The 14,944-nt window shown below is 51.7% G+C and overlaps 1 protein-coding gene across 2 annotated transcripts in view; it reads left to right on the forward strand.

The window, feature by feature from the left end:
- Positions 1-2,367: 2,367 nt before the first annotated feature.
- The window catches only part of HIP1 (huntingtin interacting protein 1), a 137,390-nt gene continuing 124,813 nt past the window's right edge, over positions 2,368-14,944 (forward strand). For both annotated transcript variants that reach the window (XM_044936079.2, XM_006057114.4), the window contains exon 1: positions 2,368-2,571. In XM_044936079.2, the coding sequence (XP_044792014.1) occupies positions 2,452-2,571 (120 nt within the window). In that variant the 5' untranslated portion in view covers positions 2,368-2,451. The remainder of the gene's footprint in view (positions 2,572-14,944) is intronic.

Here is a 14,944-nt window from a genome sequence, read left to right on the forward strand (position 1 = left end):
ATCCCTCCACCATGGTGGTGGTTTAGTCCCCAAGTCGTGTCCGACTCTTGCGACCCCATGGACTGTAACCTGCCAGACTCCTCTGGCCATGGGATTTCCCAGGCAAGAATACTGGAGTGGGTTGCCATTCTCTTCTCCAGGGGATCCTCTCAACCCAGAGGTTGAACCTACATTTCTTGCATTGGCCGGTGGATTCTTTACCACTGAGCCCCAGGGAAGAGCCTTCCATCATATGCCAATCCTTCTTCTATAGAAATTCTAGGGCTTGCCTGCTGGTCCAGTAACTAAGACTCAGTGCTCCCAATGCAGGGGGCCCTGATTTGACCCCTTGTCAGGGAACTAGATCCCACAAGCCGAAACTAAAGGATCCCGAATGCTGCAACTGAGACCTGGTGCAATCAAATAAAGGAATATTTTTTAGAAAGAAAAAAAAATTCTAATTCTGGCCCCAACGCTGTCTCCTCCCTCCCCCTCATTCCCTTTGTCCAAACCTATTCACAGAACCCATCACTTCATGGCAAATAGATGGGGAAACAATGGAAACAGTGACAGACTTTATTTTCTTGGGCTCCAAAATCACTGCAGAGGGTGACTGCAACCATGAAATGAAAGACGCTTGCTCCTTGGAGGAAAAGCTATGACCAACCTAGACAGCATATTAAAAAGCAGAGACATTACTTTGCAAACAAAAGTCCATCTAGTCAAGGCTATGATTTTTCCAGTAGTCATGTATGGATGTGAGAGTTGGACTATAAAGAAAGCTGAGCATCGAAGAATTGATACTTTTGAACTGTGGTGTTGGAGAAGACTCTTGAGAGTCCCTTGGACTGCAAGGAGCTCCAACCAGTCCATCCTAAGGGAAATCAGTCCTGAATATTCATTGGAAGAACTGATGCTGAAGCTGAAACTTCAATACTATGGCCACTTGATACGTAGAACTGATTCATTTGAAAAGACCCTGATGCCGGAAAAGATTGAAGGCAGGAGGAGAAGGGGACGACAGAGAATGAGATTGTTGGATGGCATCACCAACTCGATGGACCTGAGTTTGACTAAGCTCTGGGTGAGAGACAGGGACGCCTTGCCTGCTGCAGTCCATGGGGTTTCAAAGAGTCCCACCCGACTGAGCGACTGAACTGACTGATTCACAGAACCTCCCACAGGATTGAACCCTCTCCTGGCTTGCTAGTGGAGGCCCTCGTGGGCTCTCACCTACTGCCGGTGTCTCCCATTGGTTCCCTTCCTTCCCGTCGCCCCCAGAATCCCATCCACACGATGCCAGCTGGCAAAGCCGGCAGAGGCTCCCCGGTGCCTACATAGGCCCACCCCCTCTTCTGCTTCTCTATTGAATGTGTGAATTTTTTCAAAAGCTCTTAGTCAAAAAAAAAAAAAAAAAGTAACGCCTTTCTTTACTTTGAGTTGCAAAAAAGCATTTATTTTTAAAACACCAAAATTGGCATTTGAACAGAAAACTTTTAACTTTCTTCAGCATCTCGGCTAAGGATCTTACTTCCACCCCCCTCCATCCCCCACACGCCTGTCGTCAGTACCTTGGCTGACGACGGAGCAGGATGGGAGGGGTGTCCCAGAGCTGCGGATAAATATTAAAATGTCCACATGGGTTTCTACCAACGAATACATCCTGACCAGATCCAGAGGGTGAGAGGTTTGGAAAGGTGTCGAGAAGTTTCCACTGACCCAGCCCAGCGCTCTCTGGTCTGCGAACATTACAAAAGGGATGGGCAGGGATTCGGGGCAGGGGCAGGACGAGGGAGAAAGCGGTGGGAGCTGGGTGGGAGCCGCCACCCACGGCGGCCAGGTTTGCGACCCGCTGAGCCAACCTGCGGAGGCCCGGCCTCAGGGCAAGCGCATCCTGGGACGCGGGCCGCCGAGCTGGTCCATCGCGCGCGCTCTTGTCTCCGGCACGAAAAGAGTTAACAGGCCAGTCCCAAGCGGGCCCGGATTCCCTGAGGGAGGCCCAGCTCACCGCCAGCTTGACCCCCGCCCACCAACCAAGCCGGGACCTCGCGGCGCCCGGGGTAGGGTGGGGGAACTGGGAGAGTGCGGCTCGCGGGGAACGCGCGGGTGCAGCCAGGGGCTGGAGAGCCGCGCTCTGGGCGTCGGGGAAGGGGCGGGCTAGGGCAGGTCAGGCCCGCCCTCGCCAGGGGCGGTGGAGGCCGGTGACCGACAGGCCTCCGGGCCCGTCCCGGCGCGCCTGACGGTCCGGAGCGCCCGGCAAGGCAGGGCCGGGGCGGGGGCTCTGGAGAGGGCGGGGGCGGACGGGGAAGCCTCTGGGCGGGGGCGGGGCCTCGGCAGAGTAGCAGCGCTCTCAGCCAATGGGAGGCGGGCGCCTTCCCGTTAGCGCCGGATCCCAGTGGATAGGGAGGGGCGGGCGGCGCCGTGGGGATCCCGGGGCGGCCGAGGGCCCCTGACTCGGCTCCGCGCGACGACATGGACCGGATGGCCAGCTCCATGAAGCAGGTCCCCAACCCCCTGCCGAAGGTGCTGAGCCGGCGTGGGGTAGGCGCGGGGATGGAGGCGGCGGAGCGGGAGAGCTTTGAGCGGACTCAGGTGAGGACCGGGGCGGGGTGGGGGGGACACCCCGGGTCGTGCATGGCTGGGGCATCCCGCAGTGTCTTGGAGGGGACTCGAAGGGAGTAGGGATCTTGCAGGCCCAGGGAAGGACGGAGCACGGGGGCATCTGTGCGGTGGTCAGGGCGATCCGGGAAGGTCGGGGACCCCGGGGGCATCCCGGCTGGCCTGGGGGAGAGGGCAGGGCGGCTCCGAGCAGCTGGCACGATCCGCGCGGCGCGACCGACTGGAGCCGGTCCCAGCAGGGCAGGGCAGGGCAGGGGTCACGGGGGCGGTGAGAGGGGAAGGAACGGGAAAAGGGGGCCGAATGGAAGGGGTGCCCCTAGGCTGGGGAAAGTCCCTGGGGTGGGGACCACAGGGGGGTCGCATTTGTGGCGGCGGAGAGTGGGGCGCTGAGTCGGGAATGTGAAGGCTGGGGCGCCCTGTCCTCTCCGCTCGATCACTTCAGGACTACGTTGACATTACCCCCATCCCTAGCATCCCCTTCCTTGTGCCTCTAGCTTGGCTCACACCACCCCCCAGCTGTCGGCCTCGGAGGACCGGACTGAAGGGGTCTGAGCCCGGAGGAAGGAATTTAGGAAATGCGGTGTGTGGCCGAGTTTGGAAGATGACCGGGGGCTGGAGGAGGGGGCCGGCCCAAGGACAGAAATTGAGGCTCTTGGACCAGTGGCCCCGATTCTGGTCAAGTTGAGTTGTCCTGGGGTGCCCAGAACCCTGAATCGGGGTTTTGATTTCATCCCCCCAAATGTGCCTGACAGCTAATAGGCAGCCTGCCCTATTTGTCCAGCCTGAGCAGGGCTAGGGGCCAAAATTCCTCACTGTCATCAACAAAAAGCCACAATCCATTTTTACCTCCGAGTTTTAATGCCTGGTGTATTGATTGGACTGAATAAAGCTGACATGTTTGTGGTGTTCATCGGCTCGTTTGTATGCAAAATCCATTTCGAAGGGCACAGCACTTCTTTTAATCCTACTGCCAAAGTTGTATGGGCAGGTTTGTTCCTGACTCGTGCTCACTCTTGCTCTTGGAGTGGAACCTTTGAAGATCCAGGGGGCTTCCGCTGCCAGAAGCTGGTTCTGCTGTTCTATTCAGCTCCCCATCCCCCCCCTCCCCAAACTTAGTACCATGTGAGGGAAGGGCAGTGGGGTTTTAGATAAAGATTGTGAGGTCCTGATTGAGTGTTCTATGTAGGGAATCTTGCAAAGAAGGAAGGTTTTCATGAAAACCCAGGGGACTTCCTTCTCTTCTTTTTCCAGGCACCTCTGGCCCTTCGCAGGTTTGTCTGGGTGGTGTAAAGTAGGCAGTGTCCCCTCCCTAGGTCATCATCCTACCCCACATGGGATGGGAGAGAAGGCTGTTTACTTCTCTATCCCAGGGTCTGGCTGGGTTTAAGCTTTATTTTCTGATTCTGTGGATTGGACCCCAGAAAGGAAGGAAGATACTTGTCTGCTATGGGCATTATGCCCTCGTCTAGCTGTCTGGGCACATAAGGTTTCTTGCTCCAGGAAACAGTGTAAATCTTTCTTGTAATGGACAAGGAAAATAAATGGTAATTCATTCCTTCTAGAGTCTCCAGTAAAAACTGGAGCAATAGAGAAATACACATAAGAGTTTGACCCATTATAGTGATGGAAATTAGGTTCGTGAAAGTTTCTCTAGCTATCCAGGGACGTCCCAACAAGGAGAGTCTAGGTCAGTGTTAGGCAGTATCTTACATTCTGTGGGACACTGATAATTGGCCAGATTTGAGCTAATGGCTTGTGTGTGTGTGTGTGTGTGTCTGTAAGGGAGGTAGAATGAATCAAGAAAAGAGTTTCTCTGTTGTTGAAACTATTAGGGGAATAAGAGAGTGAAGAAAAGGAAAGAGAATAATCCTAAAACCTCACCTTAGTCAATCCACAAAAATGTGTATTGTTTAATGGCTACTTATCCAATGTATGGGTGTGTTAGTCACTCAGTCGTGTCTGAATCTTTGCGACCCCATGGACTGCAGCCTGCCAGGCTCCTCTGTCCACAGAATTCTCCAGGCAAGAATACTGGAATGGGTAGCCATTCCCTTCTCCAGGAGATCTTCCCAACCCAGGGATCGAACCTAGGTCTCCCTCATTGCAGGCAGATTCTTTACTGTCTGAGCCATATAAACATGAGTTAGAAAAAAAATTTAATGAGTTAAGAGAGCATGAGAATCAGTGAAGGCAGACTGATGATTGTAACTGATTATGTGTTTGGCACTGTTCTGAGTACTTTATTATATCACTTTCTTTAATCTCAGTAAAGTGCTGTGTGGTGATATTGACAAGGACCTATGAGGTGAGTATCAACCACATTTTACCTGGAGAAAATTGAGGCACAGAGAAGTTAAGTAACTTGCCCAAGGTCACACAGCATGTCGTGATCCCAACCTTTAACCGCATCTCTGTGTGGCCTCTGAGTACTGGGCAGAGCACTGGAATGGGAGCTGGAAGAGGCTGAAGTCTGATAGCCAGGCACATGGAAGGGCTGTGTGGCCCCAGCCAAGTTTTCCAACTTTTCTTAGCCTCGGGTTCCTTATTGCAAAATTAGGATACTACTTACCTCACAGGTTGATTGTGGGAGACTCGATTAAATGATATACATGGAGGCATTTTGTAAACTGGGGAGCACTGTGGTGGTGATGATTGCTATAATCTGAGGGGAGAGGGGACCAGAAGAAAGGCCAAGTACTGGGGCAGGCTGTGATGAACTGTTCAGTAGAGGGACACAAGTGTTCCTGGTTAATGCAGTGATTACCAGGAGTGATTGCTTCAAATCCAGGCTGTCAGGGTGCGAAGCGGGTGGGAGCCCTCCCTCCGAGGTCTGAACCCCATCCTTCAGCCTGAGCCGGCACTTGCTGGGTAGAGAGGAGGGATGGGGCATTCCAGGAGAAAAGGTATGGTCTGGAGGCGGGTGTGAATGAGATTCATCAGTTAAGGTGGACAGAGCAGAATCGGCTCCTCCCACCTCCAAACGCCTCGCGCCTTGCACCTGCTCCCTGTCCTGTCCCCGTTTCCCTGTGACCCCCAGCACCCCGTGAGCTTCCTGAGGGCGGGACGGTGTCTCGCTCTAACTTCTGTCCTCATGTGCCCGGGGCTGGTGTTAGTGGTGAAGTGACAGTAGTCTCGGGTCCAAAGTGACGGGTTGGCCCCGGCTGGTATGCCTGGCCTGGATGGGGAACTAAGCTCTGGGCCACAGGGCACATCTGTAATTACTTGATGTTCTTTCTTAATGGCCCCCAGTTCCCTCCTGGTCCTGCTTTGTCTCTGCACTCTCAGCCAGTGGCCCTGCCCCAGGCCCCTCCAAGGACTCTGAGTTCCCTGCTTTCCTTCCGGTCGGGTTTGTGCTCCGGCTGTCTGTGCCCTCAGACCAGACTTGTTTTCCCACTGGTTGTCAGCCTCTTCCAGGAAGCCTTCCCTCCTCAACTCTCCTGGGATCATCCTTATATTTCATGTGATCACTGTCCCTGCCAGCCCCCAGCTCCAGCTAGACCCCCGGTGTGCTCCCCACTCAGCCCATCACCAGCACCCTTCAGGCTCTGGGGACATAAAAAGCAGTTCTTGCCCTCAAAAAAGCTACAGTAATAATGATACGTAGCCTGGAGCACTTTACAGTTCATAGAGTTTTAGCACTGTTGGGGCTGCACTGTGTTTGGGTGTTACCACCCTCATTGTATGGATGAGAGCTTGGTAACTTGCCCAGGACTGCCAGTTGGTGAATGAAAGGGTCAGAATTCAAACCCGAGACTCGGGGTTCTAGGCCCTGGTTCTAGGTCTCAGGCCCTGTCCACCACACTGTCCTTATGTCAGCCAAGAGGGCGATTCTGGAATGAATCAGGAGGGTTGCCACTCACAGACAAAATGTCCTGTCTGTATTTACTTAGCTGGCAAATGGTTTTCTCCATGGTTTGCTTGTTTTTTCAACATCCTCTTAGTGAGTACATACTGTGAAGGGGACGCAGAGATGAGTAAGATAAAGAGACTGGCCCCAGAGGAGCTCATGAGTCAGCGGGGAGGTGGACCGGCCACAGCGGGCCTCCTCCAAGGGGGACAGAGGACCCACGGCGCCGGCAGCACTGGGGCCAGCAGCAGGGCAGGACCTGCTGCATCAGAGCCTATATTTCAACCAGACACGGAAGTTTGAGCTGCTGCACTCTGTGGCAGCTGAGTACTGGGATCAGAAGAGAGCACAGGGATCTGGAAACACAGAGGAAGGGACAAACCCTTAGTCACACTCTCTTGGATGGAGCCCACGACAGAGTAAAAGATGCTAACCAATCATATAATGAGAAGAGCCAGGAGACAGAAACAAATATTTGTGAAGGGCTTTCTGGGTCCTAGGGACTTGCTAGGTGATTTATAGCCATTATCTTATTTGATAGCTCAGGCTTAGAGAGGCCAAGTGACTTTTCCCAGGTCACACAGCAAGCAAATAGACCAGCCAGGGCTTCAGAAGCAGATGGCAAGGCCTCTTCTCCACGTTTATATCATCTGCCATCTTGAACATGATCTTCAGCAGATGCTCAACCTTCAGTTCACCAGCTGAAAAATTGTGGGGTTGGGCTGGAGGGATCAGTGGTTCTCAGACCTGGCTACACCGAATGGCTTCTAACACAAAAGATTCTGTATACTGTCCCCTGCTTGCTCCCTCAGTCAGTACTGAAAACTAGAAAGGATGCTGAGAGCTTTCTTTGGCTCCGTGGTTTTGTTCTCTTCTGGTTTCCTCCCAATGATACTAATGAGAAAAGCCAGCATTGATCACACTTACTCTGTGCAAATATAAAGGACTTGCACAGACCTCCCCTTTTAATCGTTACAAAAAACTTACAGATTATGACGTGTTAGTCACTCAGTCACGTCCGACTCTTTTGCAGCCCCGTGGACTATAGCCTGCCAAGCTCCTCTGTCCATGAAATTCTCCAGGTAAGAATACTGGAGTGGTTGCCATTCCCTTCTCCAGGGGAATCTTCCCAACCCGGGGGGTCGAACCTGGGTCTCCTGCATTGCAGCCAGATTCTTTACTGTCTGAGCCACCAGGAGCTCCCCTCCTCCCTGTTTTATAGATGAGGCAGTTGAGTTGAGAGGCTTAATAACCAGCTCAAGGCTCTGAAGTGAGTAAATCACAGAGCTGGGACTCAGAGCCAGGAAGATCGGCCCGCGAGCCTGGTTTTTCCGACTGCCAGCCCTGTGGCACTGCCTGGGCCCCTCTGGCTCTCGTCCGTCTTCCTCCCCTTGGGGAAACTTGGGATCCCCAAGTCTCTGTCCTCACCCCACTTCTCTTTTACCTCCTGTCCACTTCCTCTGCCCTCATTTCCATCTGATGGTTTCTGTTCTCACCCCCATGACACCAACTTCCTGGCTTCCGTGACCACTTCCCATTGGACATCTGCTCCCTGATAAACCACTCATGCCCCTAACTCCACTTGGGCCTCCTCAGCCTGTGAACACCTGAGCCCTGCTGCCATGACTTCCATCATCTCCCAGGATCCACCCGGAGCCCTCCCTGCCTCTTGCCTGCTCTGCCACACTGTATTCTATGATGTTTCTCCTATCTTTCCCTCCTTGGCTGATCGCTGTCCCTACCCTATTTCCTCTTGCCTGCATTTTTGTAATCCCATCCTTCCTGCCCCCTCAAAGAGCCTGATGACTGGTGGATTGTCCCTAATGCCTGGCACTGCCCGTATAACTCGCTCTTTCCAAAAACCTGTGCTGGCTGCCCAGAGACCCTGCAGGATGTGGTACCTTCAGGGTCCCTAATCCCTGTCCTCTGCAGGCCTTAATTTACAGAGCATCCTCCACCAGGCAGCTCCTGTCATCTGGTTTAGGTGTGCAGGGGCCATTCCCTACTGTGTGTCTCTCCTGTTCATCTATGCTCACATCTTGGCTTCCCTTCTGCACTGGAAGTTCTTTTTTTTTTTCCCCAGTATTTATTTATTTATTTGGCTGCACCGAGTCTTAGTTTTGACATAGGGGATCTTAGTTCCCCGAACAGAGATCGAACCCAGGCCCCCTGCATTGGGAGTGTGGAATCTTAGCTACTGGACCAGCAGGGAAGTCCTAAGACTGGAAGCTCTTGAGGGCAGGGTCTGAGTCTTAGCGGGCCCTTGCATGAGGCAGGCACTGGGGCCTGTTTGCCAAACATGTGAATGTACAGCAGTCAGAGGATCTACAGCAGCCTGGGGCCGTAGGCAGGCCTCCGCTTGCAGAACGCTTTTCTTTGCACATTTCGGAGGTTCCCTCTCTGTCTCCTTCAGTTTCCCTGATAATTATATCTCACTAGATGCCTGCCCTGTGTGCCAGGCCTGGGCACCCAGGGTACCGTGGAAGTACATCACTCAGCTCCTGAGAGCTTGGTTGGAGAGTTCACTCAGGAAAGAGCCTGATGGGGCTGGAAACAGAATTAAGGCTCATGGGTAATGATTTGAATTTCCATGAAGTTCAGACACTTGATAAACATTCCCAAACCATGGTCTTGGACTTCCTAGGACTTCATTCTGCTTCAGGTCAGATCTTTCTGAGCTGGAAGAGGTTACCAGGAAGGGAGAGAATCCGGCCTGGTGTCCTGGGCCCCTGGACATGGCCAAGGGCAGTGGCCTCTGTGCAGGTGCTGGAGTTTGGGGCAGAGCATAAAAGAATTTAGGATGATTGTGGGAACAGGAAGTCTGGGGATGTTAGGATGAGTATAAGAATAGGAAGTCTGGGGATGTTAGGATGAGTACAGGAACAGGAGGTCTGGCTCTGCCCCTGCATCTCATTGCAAAATGAGGAGGCTGGAAAAGATTTCTGAGGGTCCTTCCAGGTCTCAAATATTTCAGCTTTAAAAAAATATATATTTCAGCTTTTAGAACTCCTGTAAGCAGCCTTTCACATTAAGATCAGGACACTCGTTTCTTCTGAGCTGTCAACTGCTGCCTTGAAAGGGGTTCCCAAATGCCCCCTGTTTGTGGGATGGGGCTCGGGTACCAGTGATGTGGGGCTCATGAAAGGACGGTGCTGCTCCTTAGGAAGGGATGGGGTGTGTCCGTGTGGTCCAGGAGAGAAGATTCCCAGCCCCACTTGGGCTCTGAAAGAGTTGCTTGCTCGCAAGGCACTGATGAGGCTCGTTTTATGCTCCCCATCTGCGGGCCCACTAATTCCACTACCTCAGGACCAAGTGTGCAGGGGGCCTGGGTGGGGCGCGGGGCGTAGCCTGGTGCGGCAACGCCACGGGCCAGCGGCCAGGGCTTCTGCATCCAGAAGGGTTGACGGCCTGGAGAGGTGCCCACCTAGGAAAGGGAACTTGTCAGCCCCACCTCTTGGCAGGATGGTGACTGCTTCCTGTTTTCCTGTCTGGGCAGGCAGGGAGGAGCCCTGTTCCCAGCTGTGGGCAGTGAAGTTTGACGCTGCGGGGAGAGGGCTGGGGACCCAAGGTGTCGTCTGGCACAGTCTGCGGGGGAGAGAGCACGCATCTTCTTGGATCTGAAAGGCTGCCCTTTACTGCCACCTCTGCTATTAGTGCTCAGAGAGCCCAGAAAGCTGGGCTATTCAGGAAGCCAGTGTGGCCAGTCACTTCTTTTAACTACCACTGTGTGAAGTTTTCAAAGTACGTTTACAAGTAACCTCTTTTCAGCCACGGAGCAACCAGGCAGTAGGTAATTTTGGTCAGTTCTCAGGCATGGACACTGAAGCCCAAAGAGCTTCTGTGGCTTGCCCAGGAGCACCCAGGAAGTGGCTGAGGAGCTGAGGCTGGAATCTGGTGGGTCTGATCTCAGATTGTACACTTTCTTTTCCAAACTCCTAAAGCTGAAGCCTGGCCAGGGCTGGTAACTTCAAAAAGGTACAGAGGTTTTTTTGTTTTTGTTTTTTTTTTACTCCCTAGATTTTGTTTCAATTGATTTATTTGGACATTTGATATTCCTCCAAGAAGATATTTTGCAATACATCACATCCCAAAGACAGAGGAGCCTGGCAGGCTATAGTCCATAGGGTCGCAAAGAGTTGGACATGATTGAGCGACTAAGCATAGCACAGCATAACTGTCAGATAGAGTAGGAAATGGCAACGCGTTCTTGCCTGGAGGATTCCACGGATAAAGGAGCCTGGCGGGCTACAGTCCATGGAGTCACAGAGGGTTGGACAGGACTGAGCGCAGCACAGCACAGCACTATCAGAAAAGCCTGTATCCAGAATATGTTTAAAAAAAGGAAAACCAGAAAGGACAACCCAATAGAGAAACAAGCAGGAGGAACTTCACAAAAGAGGATGAGCAAATGGCCAATAAAGATATAAAAAGGTGGACAACTTTGTTAGTAAGCAGGGAGGTAAAAATTAAAATTACACTGAGATATTGCTACATGCCCATCAGGATGAAAGAAATGAAAATGGGGAAAAAATGCACAGTGCCAAGTGTTGGCAAGCATGTGAAGCAATGAACGCGCTCCTGGACTGCTGATGGGCCGGACACTGGGGCAGCTGTATTTCAAAACAGCCTGGTTGTCTCTCTAGTCAAAGCTATGGTTTTTCCAGTAGTCATGTATGGATGTGAGCATAGGACCATAAAGAAGGCTGAGCATCGAAGTACTGATTCTTTTGAACTGTGGTGTTGGAGAAGACTCTTGAGAGTCCCTTGCACTGCAAGGAGATCCAACCAGTCCATCCTAACCTGAATATTCATTGGAAGGACTGATGCTGAAACTGAAGCTCCAAGGGCCACCTGATGTGAAGAGCCGGCTCAGTGGAAAAGACCCTGATGCTGGGAAGGATTGAAGGTGAAAGAAGAGGGTGGCGGAGGATGAGATGGTTGGACAGCATCACTGAGTCATGGACATGAGTCTGAGCAAACTCCGGGAGATAGTGAAGGACAGGGGAGCCTGCAGAAGAGTTGGACACCACTCAGTGACTGAACAACAACAGCATTAAAGATTAGCACACTCAGTAACCCAAGTCCACACCAAGCAATATACCCAACAGAAATGTATGCCCACGGACCAAAAGGTATTCATAGAAGAGTATTATTCATAATCATGTTGTGTAATAACCCCAAACTAGAAACAACTCAAGAGCTCATCTGCAGTAGATGGATAAGTAAATTGTGATCTTGTCTCTCATGGGGCTACTATACAGCAGTGAAAATAAACAAACTATAGCTACCCTCAACAGCATGGGGGACTCTTTTTTTTTTTTTTCTGATAGGGACCATTAATTTTGAAGTCTTCATTGAATTTGTCACAATATTGCTTCTGCTTTATGTTTTGTTTTTTGGCTATGAGACATATGGGATCTTAGCTGCCCAACCAGGGATTGAACCTGCATCCCCTGCATTGGAAGACAAAGTCTTAACCACTGGACCACCAGGGTTAAGTCACAACATGACTCTTACAAACATAATGTTGGGGGCAGGGGAAGAGACAGACTCTCAAAGGACAACTGTGAAGACTTCCATTTATATTAAGTTCAAAAAACAGGCAAAGCAAAACTGGGACTTAGCGGTGCTTGCATAGATGGTAAAACTGTAAAGATAAAAGGGACTGATTATTCTAAGAGCCCAGATAAAGGTCACCTCTGAGTGCAGGAGAGATGAGTGAGGGGGAGGGTGTTCAGAACAGGGGCGCTTCTGTGGTCCTGCCATCCATCTGTGTCCTGGCCTGGATGGTGGTTTATGATAATTCATTAAGCTGTACTTTTTCGCTTCATGCAGTTCTCTCTATTTATATATTTCAGAATACAAAAGATTATAAAAAGCCTCTTTCCAGGGAGTAGGAGACTGTCTTGTGGAGGCTAAGTAAGAACCTGCCATTTAGATATCCACCCACCCTTTGAGGTCTCTCTCAAACACAACCTCCCCCGTGAAAGTGCCTCTGACGCTGCCCTAGAGCTGGGAAGTGTTTGATTTATGAATCATGCGTCTACAAGCTGCACACTCCAAGCGCTGCTGTAACACGGAGCGGGGCGGGTGACACCTATCATTAGGCCACACTTGGCACGGTGCCCTCGGCTCCCGTTGACGTGTGTCTTGTGTCTCCCTTCCTCAGTAGCAGACAGGTGCTCATTCCTCACTCATCTTTTGGTGAGATGCCCCAGTGTCTTGCAGAAGGCTTTACACCAGCCCCAGCTCAGGATGTCTGTTAAATATGAAATATATTAGAGAGAAGTTCTCAAAGGAGAGAATGAGAGAAGAAAGTATGTCTCTAAGCTCAAAAGAAAGCACATTTGAATAAACCAAAGACCCAGATGGTAGACACAGAACCTCAGACTTGGCTCCTGTTCCAAAGATTTAGATCAAGCCAGACATGAAGGAGAAGAGGAGGAAAGGAGGGCGTCAGAGGATGAGATGGCTGGATGGCATCGCCAGTGCAATGGACATGAACTTGGACAAACTTCCAGAGATGATGAGGGACAGAGAGGCCTGGCGTGCTGCGGTCCATAGGGTTGCAAGGAGTCGGACACAACTGGGCGACTGAACAACAGCGAGGCGTGATGAGCCACTGTGAGAACCTGGGAGCTTGAGGAGTGTCACCTGGGCACAGGGCAGAGATGCTGACCTTCTAACAGTGGTTCTTTTGAGGTCTCTGTCTGGCTGCGTGGTCCCGGGGGCCAGCCCCTGGTGACTGCTTTGTGAGTTAGTGCGTCTTACCTAGGCTGCCACATGTCCCCTCTCCCGTACTGGCCTGGATGCATATACCTTCTCTGGTGTTCCTTGGATCTGGCTTAACTGATGCTATATTCTTCCCTCTCATTTCCCATAATGCATCAGAAAGCTACACAGGCGTGAGTGCCGTGGTTTCCTTTCTGAGCAAGATCAGCTTCCCTTGGAGTCACAGGTGAGCCCAGGGCTCTCCCTCTCCAGGGTTGGCATATGTGTGCTCATTTGCTCAGTCATGTTCAACTCTTTGCCACCCTGTGGACTGTAGCCCACCAGGCTCCTCTGTCCCTGGGATTCTCCAGGCAAGAATACTGAAGTGGGTTACCGTTTCCTACTCCAGGGGATCGTCCTGACCCAGGGATCGAACCCACATCTTTTGGGTCTCCTGCATTGGCGGGAGGATTCTTTACCACTTGAGCCATCTGGGAAGTTTCCAAAAAGATATACGTCGAGTGCCTTTTCTTTGTTAGCTCAAGTTCCTGGTACAGCGTCTGGCCCTGAGCAACTCTCGATACAGGTTTGTGGAATGAAGAATAAAATTTTTTTGGTGAAGGACTGAGTGAGCATCAGCCATTTTTGGTCCCAGTTCTGAACTGTGAACCCTGATTTACAGTCCCTGAATCTGGGATCACGTGAGCATAATTGGAGCCACCCAGAGGGACCCTGGAAACCTCGTCCCTTTGATGTAACTGTGGGTGGTCCTTGGGGACTTCCTGTTGATTGCCATCTCCCTGACTCATGCCTGGAAGTGACTTGCCATCTCCTGCTTCCCTTGAGACCCTTATTCCAGGATGGGACCTCCCTGTGCAGCCGAGGTCCTGTTACTGCTAATAAAAATCTAACACAAGCAATGAAAAAAGAAAGAAGGAAGGAAGGGAAAGAAAACCCAGTCCATCTAAACCTGGACTCCACCTCCTGCCACAGACCTGCTCATTCTTCTTTGTTCTCAGTTTCAGAGAACCTCAGTTTACAAACCATCCCAGGCCGTTCCACTTGGAATTGTCCCACTCATTTTAAGAGACCCCTCTCTTCTGCCTGGACTTCTGCAGCTAGTCATCGAGTCCTACTCTTCTTGTCTCCTTGACTGCGTCTCACATCACCCTGACTTCTCCGCCACCCTGCCTGAGTTCAGGCCTTCATCTCAAGACTTAGCTATTTATTGCATGGCCCACCTGGCCCTCCTGCCCTCCAGTCTTGACCGTCATAAGTTCTGCCCTTGCCTTAGCTGCCAGAGTTGGGTTTTAAGAGGTCCAAGTATTTATATCACTCCAGATTTTAAAAACCTCTGTTATGTGTTACTCTAAGCTGAAACCCAAGCTCGTTGGCATGACACAGAGCCAGGCTTTGCCAGCCTTGATGTCCAGCCACCGCTGCCCACACTTCCTGTAGCCCGGCCCCACCAAGCACCTTAGAGTGCCCCCAGCACGACCCAGGCTTCTCCACTCCTGGGTTTTTCCAGGTGGCAGCCTTCTCATCTGCCCAGAACGCCTCTCCCATTTTATCCACCTGCCAAACTCTTTCCATCTGGTAAGTCCCGCCTTCATGGCCACTCCTGTGGAAAGTCCCCCTCCCTTCTCCAAGCAGATTTAGTGAATGGTATTTCTGTTTGTCGGTCTTCCCAGGTGGCACTAGAGGTAAATACCCACCTGCCAATGCAGGCGATATAAGAGACGTGAGTTCAATCCCTGGGTTGGGAAGATCCCTTGGAGGAGAGCATGG

This window comes from Bubalus bubalis, chromosome 24, assembly GCF_019923935.1.
Source record: "Bubalus bubalis isolate 160015118507 breed Murrah chromosome 24, NDDB_SH_1, whole genome shotgun sequence".
NCBI classification, from domain to species: Eukaryota; Metazoa; Chordata; class Mammalia; order Artiodactyla; family Bovidae; genus Bubalus; species Bubalus bubalis.